Genomic DNA, 25,063 nt, shown 5'->3' on the forward strand with positions numbered 1-25,063 from the left:
ATTAATAAGATAAAAGAAAATATAATAAATACAAATATAAAAAAACCTGTGGAAAAAAGAAAAACAGTAATAAAACAATTTAAAATAAATGCAAGCTTAAAGAGTGCAAAATAAAAGAAAAAGAAAGACAAGCAACAACTTTTAATAAATAAAATAAAGGAAAAGCAGTGCAGAATCTCCAAGGGAAGATCGCTATCAACACATTACTGGACCTAACTGGAAATTGGTGAAATTATCATATATAACTATATTTTTTGAAATTATTTTATTATAAATAAGAGCATTACAAAATTAAAACACATAAATATTGTTAAAGAAAAGAAAATAGATAATCAAAAATGTCATTAGAAACAACTGTTGATCAGCTAAAAGCTGATATTATGAACCTTACCGGTTCAATTAATGCTTCAATTAAAGCAACAACTGAATTGCAAAGGCAATTCCTGCAGATGCAAACCCAATCCCAGTTCTTAATCGAATCCCAAAACAGAATTCCCGATCCTGTTAAAGAAATACGACTCTTTAATGGTGACCCGACAAAATACGCTTCCTGGGTAAAATCAGTTGAAAACGTTTTAGAAGATTATAGGGTTATTAAAAAGAAGCCACTTTATAGGGCAATTATAAGGTCTATACGACAAAAAATTACAGATGAAGCAGACACTGCTTTAATCGCCTACAATATACCAGACGAGGACTGGACGTCCATAAAGAAATGTTTGTCACTGCATTATGCAGACAAACGAGATATAAGAACACTTGAATACCAACTATATTCCCTATATCAAGGAAGAAAAACAATCGACGAATATTTCGGTGAAGTAAACCACCAGTTAACCCTAATAATAAATAAGGTTCAAACCGAGTGTTTAAGCTTGGAAACAATGGCTAACACTATTGAAGGTCATAGAAATAGAGCATTAGATACCTTCATCAGGGGCCTTAACGGCGATTTATCTAGACTCATTTCTATAAAAAATCCAAAATCCTTGCCTGAAGCATATTCAGCATGTCTTGAATTACAAAACATGAGCTACAGAGCTACCAATTTTACGCGTAGTAATTCTACTAATCCGATAGTAGTCCCTCATAACTCTCTTGTACCTCCAGTACAAAATCCAAGAAAATTTACGTATTCGCAACCAATGCAAAACTCACAATCGAGACAACATCAATTGACCCAACAACAAAAAAATTTGTTATATTCTCACGTGAATAGACAACAACACAATAATTACAGACCTGTACTACCACCTAGACAACCTAGACCAGAACCGATGGATGTAGACAGAAGCATTCAGGCTAGACAAGTTAATTATATGAATCGACCACGACAATTTACTCAGTCGAGCCCTCAGAATAATTGGAACCAAAATAGATGAAATACAAATCATCATCAACAACAACAGCAATCACAACCACAACAATATAAAAGACCAATACCAAACAATGACGCTCCACCAGGACCTCCAAAACAACAAAGAGTATTCCAAACCAATCTTGAAGCAAATAACGAAATGGAACAATACTCAGAACATCTTTATGAAGAATTCGATGACATAAATGAACTACAAGGACAGGAACTAAATTTTTAAATTGCACCAAATGGAAAATGTTTAAATTTTCTCATAGACACAGGCGCTAACAAAAATTTCATTAAACCGGAACATACTGCTAAACAAATAGTCTTAGAAAAACCTTTTTATATTAATTCCGTAGGAGGAAAGGTAAAAATTGAAAAATCTGCATCAGGAAAAATATTTTCAACTTATGGAAACAATACTTTAATAAAATTTTACATTTTACCCTCATTAACTTCATTCGATGGTATCATTGGGGATGATACACTTCGAGAGCTAAAAGCAATTATTGATAGAAATAAATCTATTTTAACTATCCATCCAGGAATCACTATACCTTTAGAAATAAGACGGTCAGTTGACGTCAATTCAGTTTTAAATAACGATTTACTTAACTCTTTACAAAGACAGGAATTCAATAATATTTTAAATTCATTTTCAAACATTTTCACTAATCCCGATGACAAAATTACTGCCGTAACAAACGTAAGAGCAGAAATCAAAACCTGTGTAGACACCCCTATATATGCAAAATTATATCCATACCCAGTATGTATGAGACAAGAAATAGACAAAGAAATTAAAAAATTATTAAGAGACAATGTTATCAGACCCTCAACTTCACCATACAACGCTCCTATTTGGATTGTACCCAAAAAACTAAATAAGGATGGCGAAAGAAAATACAGAATGGTAATTGATTATAAAAGATTAAATGCAGTAACCATAGCAAATACATACCCTATACCCGATATAGGAACTATTCTTGCGAATCTAGGAGAATCTAATTTCTTCACAACTATTGACTTAACGTCAGGATTCCATCAAATACTAATGAATGAAAAGGACATAGAAAAAACTGCTTTTTCTACCCTAAACGGAAAATATGAATTTCTCAGATTGCCTTTCGGATTAACTTAAAGAATGCATAGGAAAAATATGCTACGTGTACATCGATGACATAATTATATTTAGTAAATCTATTGAAGAACATCTTTCACATATTAAACTCATTTTAAGTAAACTCAGTAAAGCAAATTTAAAAATAAATCTAGAAAAAACAGAATTTCTTAAAACAGAAATAGAATACTTAGGTTTTATAATTTCGGGAAAAGGTATCAGAGCAGACCCAAAAAAAATACAATCTATTCAAAATACCCAAGAACCAACAAACCTTAAAGAATTAAAATCATTTTTAGGATTAGCATCCTACTACAGACGTTTCATTAAAGATTTTGCAAAAGTAGCAAAACCATTAACCCTTCTCACATCAGGTGAACATGCAAAAACTAGTAAGAATCAATCAAAAAAGGTACCGATTAAATTTAATGAATATCAAAGGAAAGCCTTTAATGACCTAAAAAACTACTTAATATCAACCGATATATTAATATTCCCCGACTTTGACAAACCATTTATATTAACAATAGATGCATCAAACTACGCATTAGGCGCAGTACTATCTCAAGGTGAAATAGGTAAAGATAAACCGATAACTTTCATCTCCAGAAGCTTAAACAAAACAGAACAAGGTTACGCTACAAATGAAAAGGAAATGCTTGCAATAATATGGGCATTAGACCACCTAAGAAATTATCTCTATGGAGCAAAAAAAATTAAAATAATAACCGATCACCAACCTCTAACATTTTCTCTAAGCAACAAAAATTATAATTCTAAATTAAAAAGATGGAAAGCGAGACTCGAAGAATATAACTACGAGCTAATTTATAAACCAGGAAAAACAAACCACGTTGCTGATGCACTATCAAGAATGAATATTAGTGAATGTAACCCAGCATCAACTTTAATGACACAACACAGTGCCGAAGAAGATAATACAGATCTAATTATATGCACAGAAGCCCCACTCAATGTCTTTAAAAATCAGGTAATAATCATAGAAGGTGAAGAAGAAGACAGAATATACGAACTACCACATCCTGGATATCATAGGAAAACTATAATAAAGAACTTTTTTAATTCTGAAATTATAAGAAATATATTTAAGAATGAGATGAGACCAGATATAATTAATGGATTAAAAGCTCCAGAAAAGTTAATGCAACTTATACAAGAAGTTTATAAAGAAAACTTTAATAAAAGTTTAAAAATAAGATTTACACAAAAAGTAGTAACAGATTTAATCGATGAAGAACAAATTTTAGAAATAATCCACCAAGAGCATAGAAAAGCTCATAGATGTATTAAAGAAAATAAAGAAAAAATAATCCAAGAGTATTACTTCCCAAACATGAATACGAAAATAAAAGAAGTTTTAAAAAATTGCAAAATATGCAAAGAAAATAAATATGACCGTCATCCAACACAAAAAGAACTTCAGGGAACCCCCGTTCCAAATTACCCAACTGAAATAGTTCACATTGACATTATGGAACTAGATGGCCAACTATTTCTCACATCAATAGATAAATTTTCTAAATTTACAAAAATATTTCCCATAGAAAACAAATCTGCAGTTTATCTTAAAGACAAAGTATTTGAACTCATATATTATTATACGACTCCTAAACTCTTAGTAATGGATAGAGACAAAGCTTTAACCAGCCCAATTATAACAGACTTTTTATCAAATTTAGGCATTAATATTTATTTGACACCTTCAAGCAGAAGTGAAGTAAATGGACAGGTGGAACGAGTCCACTCAACCATTCAGGAAATAATACGGTGTATACAAAAGGAATATAATTTAACACCAATTAAAGAATTAGCAGCAATAGCAACAGACAGATATAATAACACGATACATTCAACAGTAAAAGAAACTCCAGCAAATATATTTTTTGGAAGAAAACCATCAAACTCCTTAGAAGAATTAAACAAAGCCAGAGAAGAAACAAACATAAGAACTAAGGATTTAATAGAAAGAATCCAGCAGCAAAGATTAAACTATGAAAATAAACACAGGGAAAAACCAAAAAAATATAAACCCGGAGATATTATTTATGTAAAAGCACCAGGAAGAAAAGGAAAATTAAAACAAAAATTTATTAAAGAAATAGTTAAAGATGATCATAGAGTAACAATTACAACTATGACTGGAAGGAAAATACATAAAACAAATATTAAAAACGATTAATTATATCTCTTTTCAGATCAATCGTTATCTGTATAACGTTCATATTTGCGGACATGAACATCTATGAATATAATAACTCCCCGATAGTATCATTAAAATTAGGACAAGGAAAAATAACAGAAGGCAGCTTTAAAATAATTCATTTGATAAACCTCACAGATTTTATTACACTCCAAAGATTATCTATTCCAATCATTCTACTCAAATTCAACAATTCGTCGCCATTAAAATAGCAAATACTCTTTCTACAAAACAAAATAGAAAAAGAACTACAACTTTTATTACCCCATCGCAATAGAAGATCCATTAAATGGATTGGATCCGCTTGGAAATGGTTAGCTGGATCACCAGACGCTTATGACCTAGACGATTTAATAAACAAACAAAACGAACAAATTAGAAACAACAACAAACAATATGTAATCAATAGGGACATACTAGATAACACAAACAAGATGATAGAAAATTATAAATTTATTTTAAAGAAATTTAACGAAATCCCTAATGAATATTTTATGCAGGCAATTTTTAATAAATTATTAATGTTAAAAGAAGAATTAGAAGACATTTCAAATGCAATAAATTGGGCAAAACAGGGAATAGTAAATTCTAAACTTCTCTGTAAAAAAGACCTAACACAAATTTTAAATGACATAGAAAATTTACCTTACAGTAACGATGCACAAGCATTGAATTATGCAACCCCTTCCGTTGCAATTAAAGGCGAAGTGATTCTTTATATTATTTCATTGCCTATAACTACTAACGAAATTTATAACCATTTAAAAATAAGACCTGTTACAAAAAATAACAAACAAATTTTGATTCCTTATCTAGATATATTAGCAAAATAAAAAAGAAATGTATGGTATAAAAGAAAATTGTTTAAAAGTTCATGAAATTCCTGTATTTCCAATCTACTAAACAGTATGAATGCAAATTGTACTTATATATTTAACACAAAAACAAGCATTGAACAAGAAACAGAAAATTTAATTTTTATAGATAATTACAAAGGAAAGTTATATGATTGTGAAAACAAAACAAGAACATTAAATGGAACCTATGTTGTACAAATTTCTAACTGTTCAATAAATCTTGGCAACTTAAATTTTATAACAAAAGAAATAACCAATTATGTACCATTGCCATCAATATTCCAAGTGTAGGAAACCTCGGATTGCAATAATAAATAAAAAAAGAATAATAAAGAATAATTACACCTAAATAATAATATTAAACTATAATTCATATTAAATACTTCATAATTATATCTAAAATAATAATATCAAAATATCAATGATAATAATACTTACTATAATAAAAAATAACTATAATACTAATATTTAATATAATACGGCATAATACAACATAAGTATAATATCTTAACCTAATAAACTTAATAGTAAACATAACTAATAATACATTATAAAATCTTGACCTAATAATAATACATATTAATAATACATAAATACCCATAATAATACCCTAACATAATATTAATACCTTATAATAAAACATAATAATAATAATAATAATAATAATAATAATAATAATAATAATAATAATAATAATAATAATAATAATAATAATAATAATAATAATAATAATAATAATAATAATAATAATAATAATAATAATAATAATAATAATATTAATAATTAATCGAACGATCCAGAGTGTTCCTACAAAAGCAGAAGATTCCAAATACCGATCGTAACGGTCCATCACATCACCCGATGTACACACCAAAAGTACAAAAGCACATACCAGATTGTAATTTACATCGCTAATTCACCAAACTAGCAATTAAATCAAACCAAAATCTAACTGACCAACGTGTCATGCGATATGTTTTTTAACATTCGCAGGTATATGCAGGGATACATAGCTAATCATCCGATCATCGATCCCGTTGATTGCTGTGGGGTGATTAGCTATGTAATGATGCGGGTGATGGAATGGACCGTTGCATGCTCGTATTAGGAGATTGGTCGAAAAGAGGAGGAGCCTCATGCACCAAGGCTAAACGGGAGTTAAAAGCTGGGAAAGTAGGTCAGTTGGTGACGAGCTTTAACCGTGTGCGGTACAAATCATAATTAATAGAAAAGAAATTAAAAAGTAAAGAAAGAAAAAACAAATAAAATCGAGATAACTAAAATTGCACATGAACCAAAGAAAAAAATATATGGATTAACTACTTAATTAATAAAATTATACCGGCGATTAATTCCTGAAATAAAATAAAATAAAAGGTCGGTGTGTGAAAAAAAAATTATAGTAAGTGGCAAGTGTCATTCAAATAAAAGAAAAAGCCTATGAGTGTACAAATTAAAGGAATTGGCAACTATAAAAAAAAAGGAAAAAAAAAAGTGAACCAAGTAAACAAAAAAAAAGTTAAATAAATTATGTATATACAAAAAAATAAATGCGAAAAACACTTTAAATAGAGCGAACCTCTACCCACCCCACTTCAGTGACGCAAGGCTCCACCATATACCCAAAACCGCCAAAACTTTTACCACCACCGCCGCGTAGTGTTTCACTCGCCAAATTTAAGAACATTATCATCGTCATCATCATCATCATCATCATCATCATCATCATCATCATCATCATCATCATCATCATCATCATCATCAACATCATCATCATCATCATCATCATCATCATCATCATCATCATCATCATCATCATCATCATCATCATCATCATCATCATCATCATCCTCAAGTGTCCATTGTGTGCCTCCCTCCCTACTTCCTGTCGCGATCCCAAACCGCTACCACATTACCCTATTTTTCTATGTGCTCACCTTTTCCCTAATGCCCAGTGTTGTGTAATATAGTGTGTTGTGCGTTTGTGTTAATTTTTTTTAAATATTTTTTTTTATCCTATTATTCTTAATTCTTTTATGAGCTATCTATTATCGGCTATATAAAAAAAAAAAAGATAGTAATAAAAAAAAAAAGAAACGAAACGGTAAAGAAAAAAATCAAGAAAAGGAAAATTTAATTAAAAGACAAAAAAAAAACCTCTTTACCCCTTATTTTTTTTTGCCAATAGCAACGACAACCACCGTGGTGCACTACTGCTGGGACGTCTTTTCATTGGTAAGTCAGTTTTGAATTTCTTCTATTCATTGATGGGTTAATTATATTTAAATGTTATTTTGATTAAAATTTCCTTTAATAACCGTCGCAATTACCTGAAAAAAAAGAACAATTTACTTACCGTCATAATCACTATTCCTAAAAACAAAAATATTTCAAAAATTGTATTTACCGACTATACCTATATAAAAAAAAAAGAAAAGTTAAATATTTAAAAATGTTACTTACCTTATACTAAAACTAAGTTGAATTAATTTATAATTTTGTCTGTTTTTTTTTTATTTCTTACTTACCTTAATACCAAAAGAAAACTTTAAATATTTGAAATCATACTTACCTTAAAACTAGGTAAAAGAACTTAACTATTTTTAAATAATGATTAGTATACTTTACAAATTCGTTATATCTATTTATTATTTATAACGTGGTTGAAAATAATAAAAAAGAAAAAATAAGGAAAAAATAAAATAAAAAGAGTATTTCCTTCTCGATCCAGATGGTTGAGGTTCTATTTTGGGAAGTGATTTGAATTTTCTGGTTTCAGCATGGTGACACTTTCGGCGTAATACCATCCCACAGAGGTGGCGGTGATGTAAAAGTAAGAGGGTAAGCTAAACGAAGTTTGAGTAAGGGACTACTGCAGTGAAATGGAGGTTGCAGTAGTCAAGGTGGTATCTTCTAGATACATGGGCGGGCAAATCCTCCGAGGGTCAATACCATCATCATCGACCCTCACCCCTCTATAGAGAACACTCCCCTCTCAGAAAGCTGGACATCTCGGGTTCCCATCTTTTTATTTTTTGATTTTATTTGGTAGGCATGAAAACGTAACACCGTCCAGAACAGCGGTAGCAAGAACCCCCCCTCCGGCGAGCTAGCTCGTGCTTTTCGCAAGCATGCCAAGCTACCGTTGTCTGGACACCCTCACCTTCCTGCTGCCAGGTTCAGCCTCTAGTGCCTGTGGCTAGGGGTTGTAATGGTGGTAAGGTAAGGGAAGGTGAGGAACAGCCGTTATTTTGTTACACAAGGACAATTAACAGAATCAAATATAAAACTAAATATCGATCAAATACATCTTGAAAACATTAAACAAATAGAAGAAATAAAAACAATTGGCAACCAAACTTTCATTAATAACATAGTTTTGTACATTTTGATAATAATTATTGTAATCATTATTCTTGCAAAAAAAGGTAAAAACCAAAAAGAAATTAATGTAATTAACGAAATACCTAAACCAGAAAACATTGTATTAAAAACTCTCCCAGTAAAAAAATTTGATGAAAGGATGTTTATAACATTAAATTAGTTTATTTTTCGGGACGAAAAATTTAAAAGAAGGGAGGAGTTAAATGTATATCAAATATCAAACCCAAGTCCGATATGAAGTATAAACATCCGACTGTGATCAATGCTATCTGATGGATACATTCTCACGATTGAGTGTTTACATTTCAAAGTGATGACTTAGTATTTTTACTCTAGATTTTAAGTCACATAGAATATTTTTCAGTTTGTATAAGTTAGTTCTTAAGATCCGATACTCCGGCTAACATCTAGTTAGCTGTTAAAATTAATAAAACTTTTTTTAAAAATTAAATCATAAAACATTTAATTTAACTATGTACATAATGTAATTGTTTCCCTTAAAAATTTTCAAAAGAAATTTCATTTTCTTGTGTAACTTTATTTTCAAGGAGTTTTAATTTTTTGGTTAACACTAAATTTTGCTTCAGTAAAATTAGCCTCTGTAAATCAGTTAATGAAAGATCCCTCGTTTCCCCCGTCTCGTAGTTTGATAAAACTTCTATTTCATTATTAGCATGTCTTCTTTTCCGTGACGAATCCTTCAAAATTTTCGTTGCATTTGAAACGGAATTAGAGGATTCGTCTCTGCTTCTGGCTACACTTTCTGCTCCTGTAATAAAATATTCATAATGAAAAATCAAACAATTATTATAAAAAACAATTGTATTTTACCTTCGAGCCTATTTAGCACCGGATTCGGATTTTCAGACCCACCATTGATTAAATCCCATAAATCCTTTTCCCATGACTTAAGTCTTATTTTTCTATTTCCCATTTTATTGCGATCACATTTTTCTTTTATTCTTATTTTGATATTTGTAATTTTTTTTGAAATTTGATTTATTTCAACATTTTTGCCAAATTTTTTTTCAAACTCCGATTTGAATGCTATTAAAGCATTTTTTTTCTTTTTTTTTAGGTCAGGAGTTTGACTTTTTGTCAAAAGCACTATATTTCTTTTAATAAAATTCACAAAAAAATATTTGTATCATCGTTTTTTTTTGAAAAGTTATCATAAACACTACTTTCACTTGAAGAAGACATTTTGAGACTGAGATAGTGAGATGAGACAAAGCTCTTGCATACCGAATTGAGCTTTGTCTCATTGCAAATGCTCTATCTCACAATCTCGAGCTCATTCTCAGAGCTCAATCTCATGAGACTGAGACAAAGCATTTCGCATACCACCCATTGAGTTTGAAATTCAAGAGGGAATCAAAATGGGTTGAGTAATTAAAAAAAAGACATTCATTCAGGACCATTTTTGCATGAACCCACTAAAATGTCAACTTTAACACCTCTTTTTTTTTATAAATTCCACATTCTTTAATTCGGAATACAAATTCTTCTCAAAAATTACCCTCATTTTTGTGTTTTATATTTCACTACGCTTGGGGATAATTTATTGTGTGTTAAGAGACGAAGAGAAACCTAGGCAAAATACTTTACCTTCAGACTTTTACTGTATAGCGGGGACTCTATAGAAGCATCAATATAATTCTTCAAACAAAAAAAAAAGAAGACACAAAAAAACGATAAGAAGACATTCGTGCTTCAGCTTTTGGTTTGTCTCTTTTCTAGTGAGTGAATAATTTATGACGATAGGTAATCTTATTGATATCATCAAAGAGGCGTATAACATGAGTACAAGGTTGCAATATAAATGGTGACAACTTGACAGGTCCTTAAAGAGATTTTTTATATCGCTTTTTTTTTGGCGGCCGGGAAGATATGGTGGTATACAGCAGGTAGGATACGTCTAGGACTTTAGTTTCTCATCATTTTTTTTGATGGAATGAACACACACATCACATCAGTAACGATGTTGTAAGTAGTCTCATTGTTGAAAGTCTGATTTTCACGTGCTTAAATCAATCTTCTGGGTATAGAAGAAAAGCTTATCTTATGACTATTTATTCTATGTTTAAAGGTGTTGAATTTTCCACTAGGGTCAACTTTGACATTATTTAGATTTTAGCACGATTTAAACTACAAATTTTTCCCGATATAACGTAAATTTAACATTAACATACAGTATGTTTGAATTTCCTTAGGTAATAGATAACTTTACTTAAAGTGTATGTACATTTAGCAGCTTTTAACAATAAATAGTTACATTGCACAGACACAAAAGTAGACTTCTGACAGGGCTTAAAAGTTTGTACCGGAGGTTTATTGACCCAAACGATCTGAAGATTAGGACATTGAAGTCGTCGATAGAAAAATTAAGCAAATTGATTGAAGAAAACTATCGATTAAACATTAATATCTCGATCAGGAGAATAGAGCCTTGCCACACCACCACGACATAACTCAAAGGCGATCAGAGAACCTGGGTTATACCAGGTTCAATGACGAAAACTTGGCAAATGCCATCATCGCCGAGCAGAACGGGACTAATAACGTGTTTGTTACGAAGATAGAGCTCCAGCTCATCTTCGATTCATTCAAGAAAAACATGTCAACCGGTATCGATAGTATATCCAACATTGTACTATGACATTTAGCTCAGGAACATGTGGACATTTATACCACTCTGTTTCACAACGTTCTGAGTAATGCATGTATGTAATACAGTTCGTTGGAAGACATTTGTCGTACATCCCCTTCCATCAAGTGAAAGAACAACACCAATCTGGCAAATCTCCTGTCGATACGTTTTCCGCCGGGTATCAGTAAGGTATTCAAGAAGGTTGTAAGTAGAGCTCTGTCCAATTGAGCTGAGAACAACAAAATCATTCCGGATAATAAGTATGGCTTTAAGACGTGTAATGACACTATTCATGCTGCGTTTTAGATTGTTTCTGTTATCTAGTAAAACAAATCTAAAAGGCAATGTAGGGTAGCTTTTCTGGTTGACTTGGAGTAGGCCTTTGATACCGTATGGTTAGAGGGTCTGTATCTAAAGTTAACCAGACTTGGCATAAGTAAACCATGACCATGATGATTTATGACATGCTTAATGGAAGACGGTTCATTGTCAAACTTGGGAATGTGACATATGTGATATTAAACAGAGAGCGGTTAACTCGTCGCCGATCTTGTTGAGCATTTACACCAGCAATCTAATAACAAATCTGACTCAGGCACTAGCGTGCGCCGACGATATAATTGCGTACAGAACTGAGGTTATAAAGACAATTTTGCAGTGTGACTTCGACAAGATTTAGCAATATTTCGATTACTGAAAGTTGTTTTTTAGTAGCCGTCTTGACAGCAGGGTCGAGGTGGTTTGTTACATGGGCCTTATCCGACCGATGATTGCCTATATGTAGGTGTATGTCACAACGTTGCCCTATCTCAAATGAAAAAGATTCGGGTATTTTATAGACAATGTCTTCGACTTTGCATTGAACTACATAAAACAAACTATGTCTTGAACTAGCATACAACATAATTTCTGGCTAAGACTTGATAGGAGTCGTATTGCGAGAGCGGTGTCCTCGACTTTACATTTTTGGGGCTTACTACCCCAACAATGAGTACAACGAAAGTGCATGTTTCAGGTGCAACATTCCGCCCAAAGATTTTCTCTATTAAGGCAATTGAGGGCTGATACAGGATAGAGAGACGGTTCTGCTTATCTACTACGTCAGCTCTAATGTAGTAGATAAGCAACTCCTTTATAATCGAGAAGTCCTTGCGCTGGACGGAGCCGAGATAGGGAACCAGTTTTGGTGGCTTCAAATTGTGAATGTCATTTAAAGTTGTCCATTGCGTTTGGTCTTGGCCGGTTTACATAGGTTTAAGGATTAGGTTTCTTTACACAGATGGGTCAAAAACAAAAGAAGGGGTTGGTGGAGGTGTGTACTCTGAACGACTGAAAAGAAGTCTCTCATTCCACCTTCCCAATCATTGTAGCGTGTTCCAGGCGGAACTTATATCCGTATTTTCTCTGATAGCCAAACCGCTATCAAATCTCTGGACTCTGTCTCTACAAACTCTATAACAGTCCATAACTGTCGATCATCTCTAATGGAGATGGCGCAACAGTTTAATATTCACCTTTGCTGGGTAACTGTAAGGCAGATGAACTCGCCAGGAACGGTACAGTACAGCCCATCCTACCACGTTTGGCAAGTACTGGCATACCAATCGCTACTTGTAAACTACTACTAATGCAAGACGCTGTGAGGAGGGCAGGCACCAGGTGCAACAAAGTCACACAAAACATTTGGCCAACACTGGATTTCAAACGTTTAAGGTGCTTACTCTCTCTAAGCATATCGCATATAAGCTCGATAATAGGTGTCATTACCGGACACTGTCCAATAGAAAAGAACGCCACGAGACTATACGTATTCTCTAATGGCTTTGCAGAAGCTGTATGGACGAGGAAGAGGAAGAAACGGTTCTTCGTCTTCTCTGCACATGCCCTTCTCTGGCTCGAAAACGCAAGAATTACCTAGGAGAATTCTTCTTTAACGCCTACAAAGAAATTCATTTTGGAAAACATATTTGAAAATCAGGTCCGAGTTGACTTCTCAAACTATCAGCAAGCTCAATGCAGATTTTCATCTCTATGTGAATTCTTATGTGTAGAATATATTGATGAATTGCAAGATAGCATGATTACGGATCCCAATTGCTTCTACCATTTTATTAACAAGTACGCTGATGGCTTTCCTTCAACATTAAAATAACTCGAGATCCTATCTACTGAACCTGAAACTATTACAAACCTCTTTGACACATTCTTCAGCCAATCGTATTATTCCTCATCAGTAATCATCTGTAGAAACTGACTATAAATAAATAAATTGGGTGGCGCAACAGTCCGTTGGGAACCAGCGCCTAGTGACTTACAACTCTCAACCATTCGTGTGTGCGAGTACTGTTGTCAGGTATAGAACCTGACTATAGTTTGTTTAATTAATTAAAAGGTATCTAATGTACCACCCTGACCCAAATCGAAATAAATGATGATAACGGTGAAATTAAGTCTATTTATAGATGGTTTCTTAACTGGTCTGGATAGTTTACCTGCAATATTATTAGAAAAAAAAACTATGCTACCTTTCTATGCAAACCTTTCGTCTTTCCATTTCTCAAGATATCTTCCCGAAGCTTTTGAAAGATTCCTTTATTTTATCTGCACCGATAAAAAAGTAAAAAAAATGATGTTCTAAACTACAGGTCCATAGCCAAGCTTGCCTCAATTCCCAAGCTTTTCAAAAACATTGTGTCTGCATATCCAAGATATTGTGCTGATTTTTGAAAGAAGGCTCAACTTGTATTGGCGTTGGTCTTGCACATTACTCTTTCAAAAACAATATTGAAGCAGCTACATATCAGCGTTTGTCGAAGTCCTCGTTCGTGCCTGTCTACACTCTTATGTTCTTGGGTCTTTTCCAGGATTTGGTGTAGAGTGAAAATTTGGTCGATAGTAGATTTTCAAAGCCTGAAGCCACACTGGTAAGGCCCAATCAGTTCTTCAGTAAATGGCTTCAGGCGTTCACATAATACGCTTGACAAGATCTTGTATTGCCTGCGTCTCGACCACGGCATTACCCTCCTTATTTTTGCAGGCTCCAGAGTGAGTGGATAGAGAATCCTGTTGTTTTTTTTGACTCTTCAATAAAAGCTCCGCATCTGCTTCCTGTTAAAACATCCCTGGATCTCCGTCGTAAGGTTTCTCTCAAACTCTACTGATGTCATAATTTTACTGCACTATAAACAAATTCAATTGTTAATTTTCTCATTAGTTAATCTGATTTTTAAAGCAAAGTTTAATATACAAGTCCAGGCTTTAAAGGTCATCTTTAGTAAGAGTTATCAATCGTTACGAGTATATATTGCCTTCCAATTGGACTATTCAAAATGAAGGGTTCTCAAGTTGTTTTCGGAGGAGTAAAATACCTTGCAACCAGTTAAAGATGGGAATATTTATAAAGAGTAAAATTTCAGAAAAAACTATAGCTGATATCTGGTAAAAAATGGTCAGTTCTAAAATATCTAATGCTCTATAACCATAAACCAAAATAGCCCATCTCAAAATCTTTGAATTTTCTGAATAACCTTAAGTTTTTGAATACCATGACAAAAAAAATGCATGAGCTCCATCGATCTCCTTTTACAAATCGTTAACAAAGAAATAGCTCTTTGTCTTTTCATATAAAAAATGACAATTACGAAAATCATCCATTATTCATTTAAGTTACTAATTTAGGGGGTTATACCTTGTTGAGAACCTAAAATGCGGTATGGCCAGGACACCATATCCACTTTATGAAAATGTCATCTAAATTTAAATACAACAAAATGATTGACTCGTGTATGAAGAATTAATAAGGTGGTTATAAAATAAACGCAAATTAAAGTTCAATCATTAAACTTAACCTTTACAGGACATGCATGTATATTGCAAACATACAAGTAACGAACAACATGGTTAAGTATATTTTAAAATGCAAAAGCATGTAAGTAATTAAATGCAAATCATATTGATTAAGTACTCAAAATATGCAAAACTACGTCTAAATATATCACCAACCAACCAACCACATTCGATTTCAGAACCTGCGGTGGGAAAGAGCTGTGTTTTTGTATATAGACTCTGTTTAACCTTAAACAAAAGAAAACCTCAAGAAATCAAAGTAACAGCACACACCTTTTCACCTTTTAAACCAAAAATTAGCCACACGCTCTCTAACAATTTGTTAGAACAGGAGTTTTGACAACTAGGTGATGGATGGGTTCGTGACAGGAACAACAAAATAGCACCAAAGCCTACATGGAATTATAACATAGTTGTGGTGCCTCTATAGACGAGTCGAGGCTACGTTTTCACACTAAAATGCGGGTGTTCCTGCAGCAATCACAAAAGTTTAGCGTGTGCGTGATGGCAATTGTTGTCGGCAGTTGATTTCAAATAAAGTACACAACTGAGACTCACGTCCTGGCTTAGGAAAATTGTTGCAAAGGGTAAAAAATAAAAAAATAAGTTGTTTTTTAAACTAAAATATGACATAAGAGGGAATAAGACAAAACGCTAAAATTTAGACACATACCACACATAAAAATAGTGAATGAGAAAAATATCTTGATTGCCTACCTACGTCGAAAAATTCCTTTTTTAAGCTTCTAATAAAATACAAAAATATTTGACACGTGTTTTTCAACAAAGAAAAAAGTAACACAAAAATGTCTTCCTTCTTTTATATGTCGCTAATTACTTGACAACCTAACGCTCCTCTGATTAGAGATAATTCATGTTTGATTGGAGTTTATTAATAGGGGTTTTTAGTTTATATTCATCCCCAGAGAAACAAAAATAACAATCTGGTGAATCCGGTTGTAAATTGTATTCCTTTTTTATATCTGGACGCCTTAAACATCAAAATAGAAAGGAGATAAAAAGACCAAAACTAAATACCTAACCAGTCATCTAGAAAAACAAAGTGCCCAATTACTTACTACACCACCACTCAACCTGGAGTTAGTCACCCTGCAGCCGTGTTGTAGCCTGTAACCAACCAATGGCTTATTACCATAGTGACTAAAACGCTCCAGTCCAGTCCAGTCACATTCACAGTCAGTCCCCAAAAACAGATTGTTTAACATTTTTTGTGTGTCTCTGTTCTTCTATGACTCGTTTATCCTTAAAACATAACAAAGACCGACACAAAAATAAAAACGTATTCATCTCCTGGTGCCCGTTCATTTAATTGGGGAAATCACCAAAAAGGATAGTAAATCCTAATTAGGCAACAAGAAAAACAATTAATTAGTCTTCTTTTTTGCTGTTGTTGTTGTTTTTGTTGTTGTTAAGGATGAGGCTAAGAGTTGTTTCGCTTTATCTTTTGCTAACGTCATCTCATTTTTCTGCTTCCGCTTCCTTTCGAATTTATTTTGTTTTTATTGTTGTTGTTATTGTTTACTATTCAAATCATCTGCTGCCCCTTAAGGTCCTGCACAGCTGATCTTTCTTCCGTACTGTATATCCGAGCAAAATGTCACAGTTGGGACCAAAGGACTTAAATCCCTTAATCCACAAAAAGAAACTGCCTCAGAGTCCTGTGATTATATGGCAAATGTTTATGTTAATTTGCAAATTCCTTTCACCTTTTCTACCATCATCATCATCGCCATCGCCATTGCCATCGCATTGGATTGTCGTTGTAGCATCGCATCGTATCGTATACAGAAAATGGTTCACAGGATCAACAAAAAAGTTAGTTAATGTTTTGGGACTTGTGAAGACGAAGAGTGTCTACTTAAATTATAGTAATTGTATCAACTAAAGAGAAGAGAAGTGTTGTGTGAAAGGTTACATTTTGGATGGAATGAATTTCAAGGAGAACACGAAATTATTTAACATTACCTGGTTTTGCCGGAAATCCTTGAAATCATCAACAACGTTCAATTGCTAGGAATTCGATATACCATCACCTCCCGATCTCCCGACCCGACCTTCCACCCACATCGTACCACCCACAAACAAGCATCAGAAATAAGAGTTCATTTAAAATAGGAAATTTTTCGTTGTAATTCTTGCTTTTTAATCAAAATTAAAATCGATTGAAGCTACACGATGTTGTATATTCGTATATATGTATTTTTATATATATCTAGAGTAGGTCTTTGTTAAAATACTCGATGGTAATTGAGACATTTAATTAATTTTCAAGAGAACTTTGCTGCTTGCAGAGAGATTTCCACTGGTTTACATTGTAAAAGTTTTTGAAATTAAATACATGGCTTGTTTTCTCGTGGTATATACGAGTAGCAGTTAACTTTGCCATTTTAAAGGTTATAAAAGACTTTAAAGCTGGATGCTGCTATAAATAACCAAAAAAGGTAGTTGTAGGAATGTAGGCTATTTTCTTTAAGTTTGATTGGAGATTTTGTTGAAAAAAAAAGTTATTTAAAGAAATGATAGATATGTAATGAGTTTTGTGTATTATCGATTACTTTATTCATTAAAGTAATAAAGGATGATTTTTTTGAGGTTAGGATTTTCATGCATTAGTATTTGACAGATCACGCGGGATTTCAGACATGGTGTCAAAGAGAAAGATGCTCAGTATGCTTTGACATTTCATCATGAATAGACTTACTAACGAGCAACGCTTGCAAATCATTGAATTTTATTACCAAAATCAGTGTTTGGTTCGAAATGTGCTTCGCGCTTTACGTCCGATTTATGGTCTACATAATCGACCAAGTGAGCAAACAATTAATGCGATTGTGACCAAGTTTCGCACTCAGTTTACTTTATTGGACATTAAACCAACCACACGAATGCGTACAGTGCGTACAGAAGAGAATATTGCGTCTGTTTCTGAGAGTGTTGCTGAAGACCGTGAAATGTCGATTCGTCGCCGTTCGCAGCAATTTGGTTTGTGTTATTCGACCACATGGAAGATTTTACGCAAAGATCTTGGTGTAAAACCGTATAAAATACAGCTCATGCAAGAACTGAAGCCGAACGATCTGCCACAATGTCGAATTTTCAGTGAATGGGCCCTAGAAAAGTTGGCAGAAAATCCGCTTTTTTATCGACAAATTTTGTTCAGCGATGAGGCTCATTTCTGGTTGAATGGCTACGTAAATAAGCAAAATTGCAGCATTTGGAGTGAAGAGCAACCAGACGCCGTTCAAGAACTGCCCATGCATCCCGAAAAATGCACTGTTTGGTGTGGTTTGTACGCTGGTGGAATCATTGGACCGTATTTTTTCAAAGATGCTGTTGGACGCAACGTTACGGTGAATGGCGATCGCTATCGTTCAATGCTAACAAACTTTTTGTTGCCAAAAATGGAAGAACTGAACTTGGTTGACATGTGGTTTCAACGAGATGGCGCTACATGCCACACAGCTCGCGATTCTATGGCCATTTTGAGGGAAAACTTCGGAGAACAATTAATCCCAAGGAATGGACCGGTAAGTTGGCCACCAAGATCATGCGATTCGACGCCTTCAGACTATTTTTTGTTGGGCTACGTCAAGTCTTAAGTCTACACAAATAAGCCAGCAACTATTCCAGCTTTGGAAGACAACATTTCCGGACAAATTCGGGCTATTCCGGCCGAAATGCTCGAAAAAGTTACCCAAAATTGGACTTTCCGAATGGACCACCTAAGACGCAGCCGCGGTCAACATTTAAATGAAATTATCTTCAAAAAGTAAATGTCATGGACCAATCTAACGTTTCAAATAAAGAATCGATGAGATTTTGCAAATTTTATGCGTTTTTTTTCAAAAAGTTCTCAAGCTCTTAAAAAATCACCGTTTACAAATAAAATCAACTTATATGCCCAAACCTTTTTGATTCATTTAATTTAAATAACCATTGTTCAAAATGTTTAAAAAATGGATTTCTTAGAATACAAATATTTTATTTAAAAAGATACTTTTGTCAGGTTGTGTTAAATTCACAGAAGTTGTTATCTTTATAACTACATACATTGCATGGCTTACACAATTCACTGCCTACAATTAGTCGCACTTAGCTGCTTAATAGTTAAATTTACTCTTTAAAGTGTTTTTTTTTGTTGATTTTTTTAAAAAATACAAGAGTTTTGAGGAAAAAAGTAAGTATAGTACTGTGCAAAACATTTGCAACTAGAACCTCCAATATTTTTCATTAAAAAAAAAATTGTTTCCAAAATCAAACAGGCATGTTCTTTCTTTAGTTTTTTAAACTTTTTTGATATTACTCGTACGTTATAATTGTTGGAAACAAAATTAACACTTTGCACTTAAACAAAAAATAAATCACTAAATACTTTAATGGTTGGTGAAATTGCTGTGTAAAATATTTTCAACTTAGACCTCACATCTAAATTTCAAACTATTTTCTTACTTCAAGACAAGGAAATGTTAATATTTAATTGCGTACCCTTTATTTCTTTCAACGGCTGTATATCGAAGCTATAAAGTTATTAATAACCGTTTTTGAGATGTCATTCCACTGTCTCTGAATTAAAGCGAACAGGTAACTTTTGTGCTCCCAATTCTTTTCTTCACAATTTCCCATATTTTCTCTATTGGGTTTAGGTCCGGGGATTGGGCTGGCCATGGTAAAACCTCAATCTTTTTTTCTATAATCCACTTTGTGCCCAAATTCGACTTGTGTTTGGGATCATTGTCGTGTTGAAACTTCCATCCCAATGGGCATAAGGCAGTATGGTGTTACAAGGATGTCTAAACAGTCCTCGGACATTATTATGCCCTACACTTATCGAATTTGCCCGATTCCTCTGGAAGAGAAGCAGCCCAAACCCAAAATGGAACCACCCAATCCATGCATATTGAACTTTGATTCGTCAGAAAATGAAACCGTTTCCCATTTTTGTGGACTCCAGTTGAGAAGAGTTTTTGAAAAAGCCAAACGAGCTTTTACATTTTTTTTAAATAAATGCTTTTTTTTTGCTATTTGAAAACAACGCATTCCGGCCTGCAGTGCATGACGTCTGATAGTAGATGTGGGTCAATGGGTAACCTAAGTTCAATTCTTGCTTCCCTGGATGATTCCGTGGATTTAATCTTTTGCTGTGGTTCTTCGAGGCCTTCCTCCTCTATAATGGCAGTGATGCTACTTTTTTGAAATCACTCAAAATTCTGGATTTTAAATCCGATGAATATTAACTTCACGCCATTTTTAAAACAAAATCGTTTTTTTTTTAATTTAAAAAAATTTATTTAAAAAAAACCGTTTAATCGACCAAAGTCCCGACAAAAAACTAACTAAACAAATCAAGCTACACTTATAAATTTACAAACCCATAAATAAATCAAATTTTATAAATATGAAAAAGATTGGATAATAAATGTTTGGCTTACTAATTGCCTTACCTAATATATAAAATTCTCCTGTCACAGTGTTAGCTGCCATACTCCTCCGAAACGGCTTAACCAATTTCAATTAAATTTTGAATATACATTCGGTAGACCTGAGAATATGTTTTTAACTATTTTTTTATATTCCTAAGTGCTATTGTTTAATTGCATCAACATTATACTCTGTTCAACGATGTACAATGATGCATTGATTGCTATTGAAGATCTTTGCATTATCATTGCCAACTTACCACTCAGTCATTTCGGTATGCATTCACCAAATCGAAATGCATCTGATTTAATAGACACTGGATTGAATCGTGAACTATAATACAATACTGCAGAAATGGTTACGATTGTTGCCCGCAATGTCCCACTAATGAATGAAAAACAAAGAATCATTTATGACCACATCATGCTCGCAATTTCGGCAGGACAATTTCGATGCTTTTTTTTTGAATGCACCAAGTGGATTTCTTTTTTAGCTAATTCTTGCTAAAATACGATCACATAATGGTATCGCATTGGGTGTTGCATTTTCTGATATTGCGTCAACTTTATTGGATGGAGGCAGAACAGCTCATTCAGTTTTTTAAAATACTAAATATTCAAAATAACCCAGACGCGGTGTGCAATATAAAAAACAATTATCCATGTCCACAGTGCTGAAACAGTGCAAAATAATCATCTGGGATCGATGCACTATGGCACACAAACATTCGTTTGAGGCGTTGAACAGAAGATTGAAAGGTATAAAAAACAAAGACAGAATATTTGGCGGCACTTTGTTAGTATTTTCAGGTGAATTTAGACAAACAGTTTCCTCTATTCCGCGTTCAACATACGCTGATGAGATCAAACCGTGCTTAAAATCATCGCCATCTGTTGAAAAAGTACAACTGATGGTAAATATAAGTGCTCAAATGCTTCAAGATCCACTGAAACATTCTCATAACAACTGTGAGATATAGGTGAAGGAAAATGTACTACCGATGAAACTGGTGCATAAAATTACTGGTCGATTTCTGCACGATTATTGATTCACAAGATGCTCTCATTGACCAGATATTTCCCGATGTACACAAACGATATAGAAATCATGAGTGCCCGGCGGAAAGAGCAATTTAGCAGCAACAAATGTGGATGTCAACGAATAAAATCTTAAGATACAACATTTGTTACCAGGAGATTTGATGTCTTACAAATCTATTGATACAGTTTGTGATGCTACCGAAGCTGTTTACTATTGAACTGAGTTTTTGAAATCATTGAATTTACCTAGCATGCCACAACATAATTTACTTTTAAAGATTGGATCTCCGTAAATTTTGTTCCGTAATTTAAAAATTAATGAAAAATGTCATCCCATAATTCTTAATGGCACCGCGAATTCCTCCATCCAGTTTGTTTGTATTAGCGAAAGATGGGATCACAAAAAATATTGTACTCTCTGTTGCATTTTTTTTTTGTGTAGTATTGTCATAATTAGCGATTTTAACGAATTTATTTCAATAAATTACAAAAATTTGCTTGGTGATTTGCTATTTCAATATTTTGTCACCGTTTACAGTGCTCTATACATATCCCTCTTATATAATACACCCTTGAACACTTACAGTCAGTTAGTTTTTATTTCAAGCAAAATATTCGCTGGAAATTATTTATATGGGTGATTATACAAAAGTTGTATAACTCGATGTCATCAACCAATCTATACAAAGTCTGATTATATTTTATTGAGATTGTAATTTATTTTAAAACAATGGAAAGACCACCCAATTTTAGTTCTTCATTTTGAATACAAGTTATTAAAAAAACACAATTAGTTCTTAAAACGTCAGTCCTCTGGCATGTCACAACCCTAAAAACCAACCATTAAGTGACTGTCTATTAAACATTATCATTGATTTGAGAAAACTTATTAATTTAATACAATCTGCGATGTAAATAGTTTTATATATATCACAACTTTGAAAAAGCAGTGTTCTTCACTTTACTTAAAAAAAATAAGACATTTTGTGTTCAATTTCATTCGTCAGTCTCTTGTGTGTTATTTAAATTTGAAATTCGTGCGAAATAGCGCCGACTCACTGTCAAATCCCATTATAAGAGATCTTAAATTTAATTATAAGAGATCTGTATAAGTATATAATATATTTGCATATACCAAGTCCAATATTTCGTTTCTGTTTTTCAGAGACTAATTTATTATTTGTTTAAAAAAAAAATAAAAGTTCAATTAAATTTGTAAAACATCAAAATACACTCCTCGTCAACTGAATACGCACAAACATTTTTTAATATACTTTACCCATTTTTTCTAAACAGTGATGGTTATTATGCCATCTGTTGAAGCTAACTATTACCTTAAGATGTGAAGCAGATAATTCCGAAAGAATTATCCAAAAAAAACGGTGAGTTTGTTTTCAACCATTTGCAAAGTGTTTTATATGTGAATCGAAATAATTAATGGCAACAAAATTTTTCTTATATCTACAATTGATTTTAATTTATTATATTTAAATAATGCAAATGTTCATAATTGTAAATTTAGATATATGTATGCCAAAAAGATTATAAGAATTTGCGGAGCTAAACAATTTTTGGTGTTTCTGCGATGATGGTTAGACAGCAAAGAGACAGAGTGAATTAGCTATCAAGTTCAGTATGTATCCAAATTGTAAGTATATGCATTGTACAAAAGAAATGAGAGCAAAAATCTGCATTGGCCGTTACAAGAAATTAGTTAATACAATTAAACAAAAATTTTAAATGAAATATATAATAGACTAGTGTGAGTTGTTGATGTTTGGCTTTCAAGCTTCTCCGCAGCACATTTCAGAACATTCAGCCCCCCCTGGAAGACTCCGGTCTTTCAGTGATAGGAAGTGGAGCTACCTTAGATATTGGACGAGTGTAGTTGCCAAAATTCGTGTGAACAGTGACGACTCTGACTTCACCATCATTTCCAGGATGTATTTGTGAGATACGACCAATAATCCATTTGGAGGGTGGCAGGTTTGCCTCTTTGAGAAGAACGATATCATTAACTTGAAGATTCAATTTAAATTTTTGCCACTTTGGTCTATGTTGAAGGGATGTCAGATATTCCTGATGCCATCGCTTCCAGAAGCCTTGGAGTAAAGTCTGTAAAGCAAACCAATTAGTTTTAATACAATTATTTGAAATATTTGATTGAGGAACTGCAACATATTGTTCGCCAATCATAAAATGTGATGGACTTAATGCAGTTGGTTCACTATCTGATACATGCCACATGGGACGCGAATTCAGCAGAGCTTCGATTTTTGCTAGTAGCGTGTACATCTCTTCGTATGTCAACTTGTTCTCACCAATAACACGTTTGATGTGGGTCTTGACAGATTTTACACCTGCCTCCCATAAGCCTCCAAAATGTGGGGCTGCAGGAGGGATAAATTTCCAGCTTATGCCATCCTTTGACAGGTGATCAGCTACAATGGTGTTATGGTGTTGACTTCGAAGTTGATTATACATTTCATCCAAAGTTCGTTTCGCGCCGTGGAAGTACGTACCATTATCGCTCCAAATTTCGCTGGGTTTACCGCGACGCGCAACAAATCGGTCTAAAGCTAATAAAAAGGCATTTGTCGAGAGGTCTCCTACTAGTTCGAGATGGATTCCCTTCGTAACAAAACAAACGAATAATGCTATGTACGATTTAACCAATTTAGCATTTCGTAATCGAGATGAACGCAACGTAATCGGACCGGCGTAGTCACATCCAACTTTACTAAATGGTCGTGAATAAATAACGCGATCAATTGGGAGATTGCCCATTAGTTGCTGTGAAGTTGTAACGCGTTGACGGAAACAAACGATGCATTTGTGTACAATTTTACGGATCAGATTTCTACACCCAAGAATATAAAAGTTCGCTTTTATTAAAGAAAAGGTTAATGTTACTCCCGAATGCAAATATTGGTTATGTTTATAAGTTACTATAAGAGTTGAAATAGGATGAGCTTTGCACAAAATTACAAGGTGTTTTTGGTCATAGCTTAAAGTTGACTCTTGAATACGACCTCCAACGCGAAGCACTCAAAAAGCATCGAGAAAAGGGCTTAACGACACAAGTTTATTTCTCTTTGATAAAGGCTTATTTCTCTTCAAAAGACCGATTTCGAACGAAAACAACG

The 25,063-nt window shown here is 33.3% G+C and overlaps 1 protein-coding gene across 1 annotated transcript; it reads right to left on the reverse strand.

The window, feature by feature from the left end:
- Window positions 1-23,732: 23,732 nt before the first annotated feature.
- On the reverse strand, window positions 23,733-24,704 carry LOC129943171 (uncharacterized). The gene has a single exon (XM_056052434.1). The coding sequence runs from the start codon at window positions 24,702-24,704 to the stop codon at window positions 23,733-23,735; it is 972 nt and encodes a 323-aa protein (XP_055908409.1).
- Between the last annotated feature and the right edge of the window lie 359 nt (window positions 24,705-25,063).

The sequence above is a fragment of the Eupeodes corollae genome, chromosome 1 (assembly GCF_945859685.1).
Source record: "Eupeodes corollae chromosome 1, idEupCoro1.1, whole genome shotgun sequence".
Lineage (NCBI taxonomy): Eukaryota > Metazoa > Arthropoda > Insecta > Diptera > Syrphidae > Eupeodes > Eupeodes corollae.

Excerpts from the sequence above, each read along its gene's own strand:
- LOC129943171 (XM_056052434.1), bottom strand. The coding sequence starts at position 24,704 with ATGGGCAATCTCCCAATTGATCGCGTTATTTATTCACGACCATTTAGT.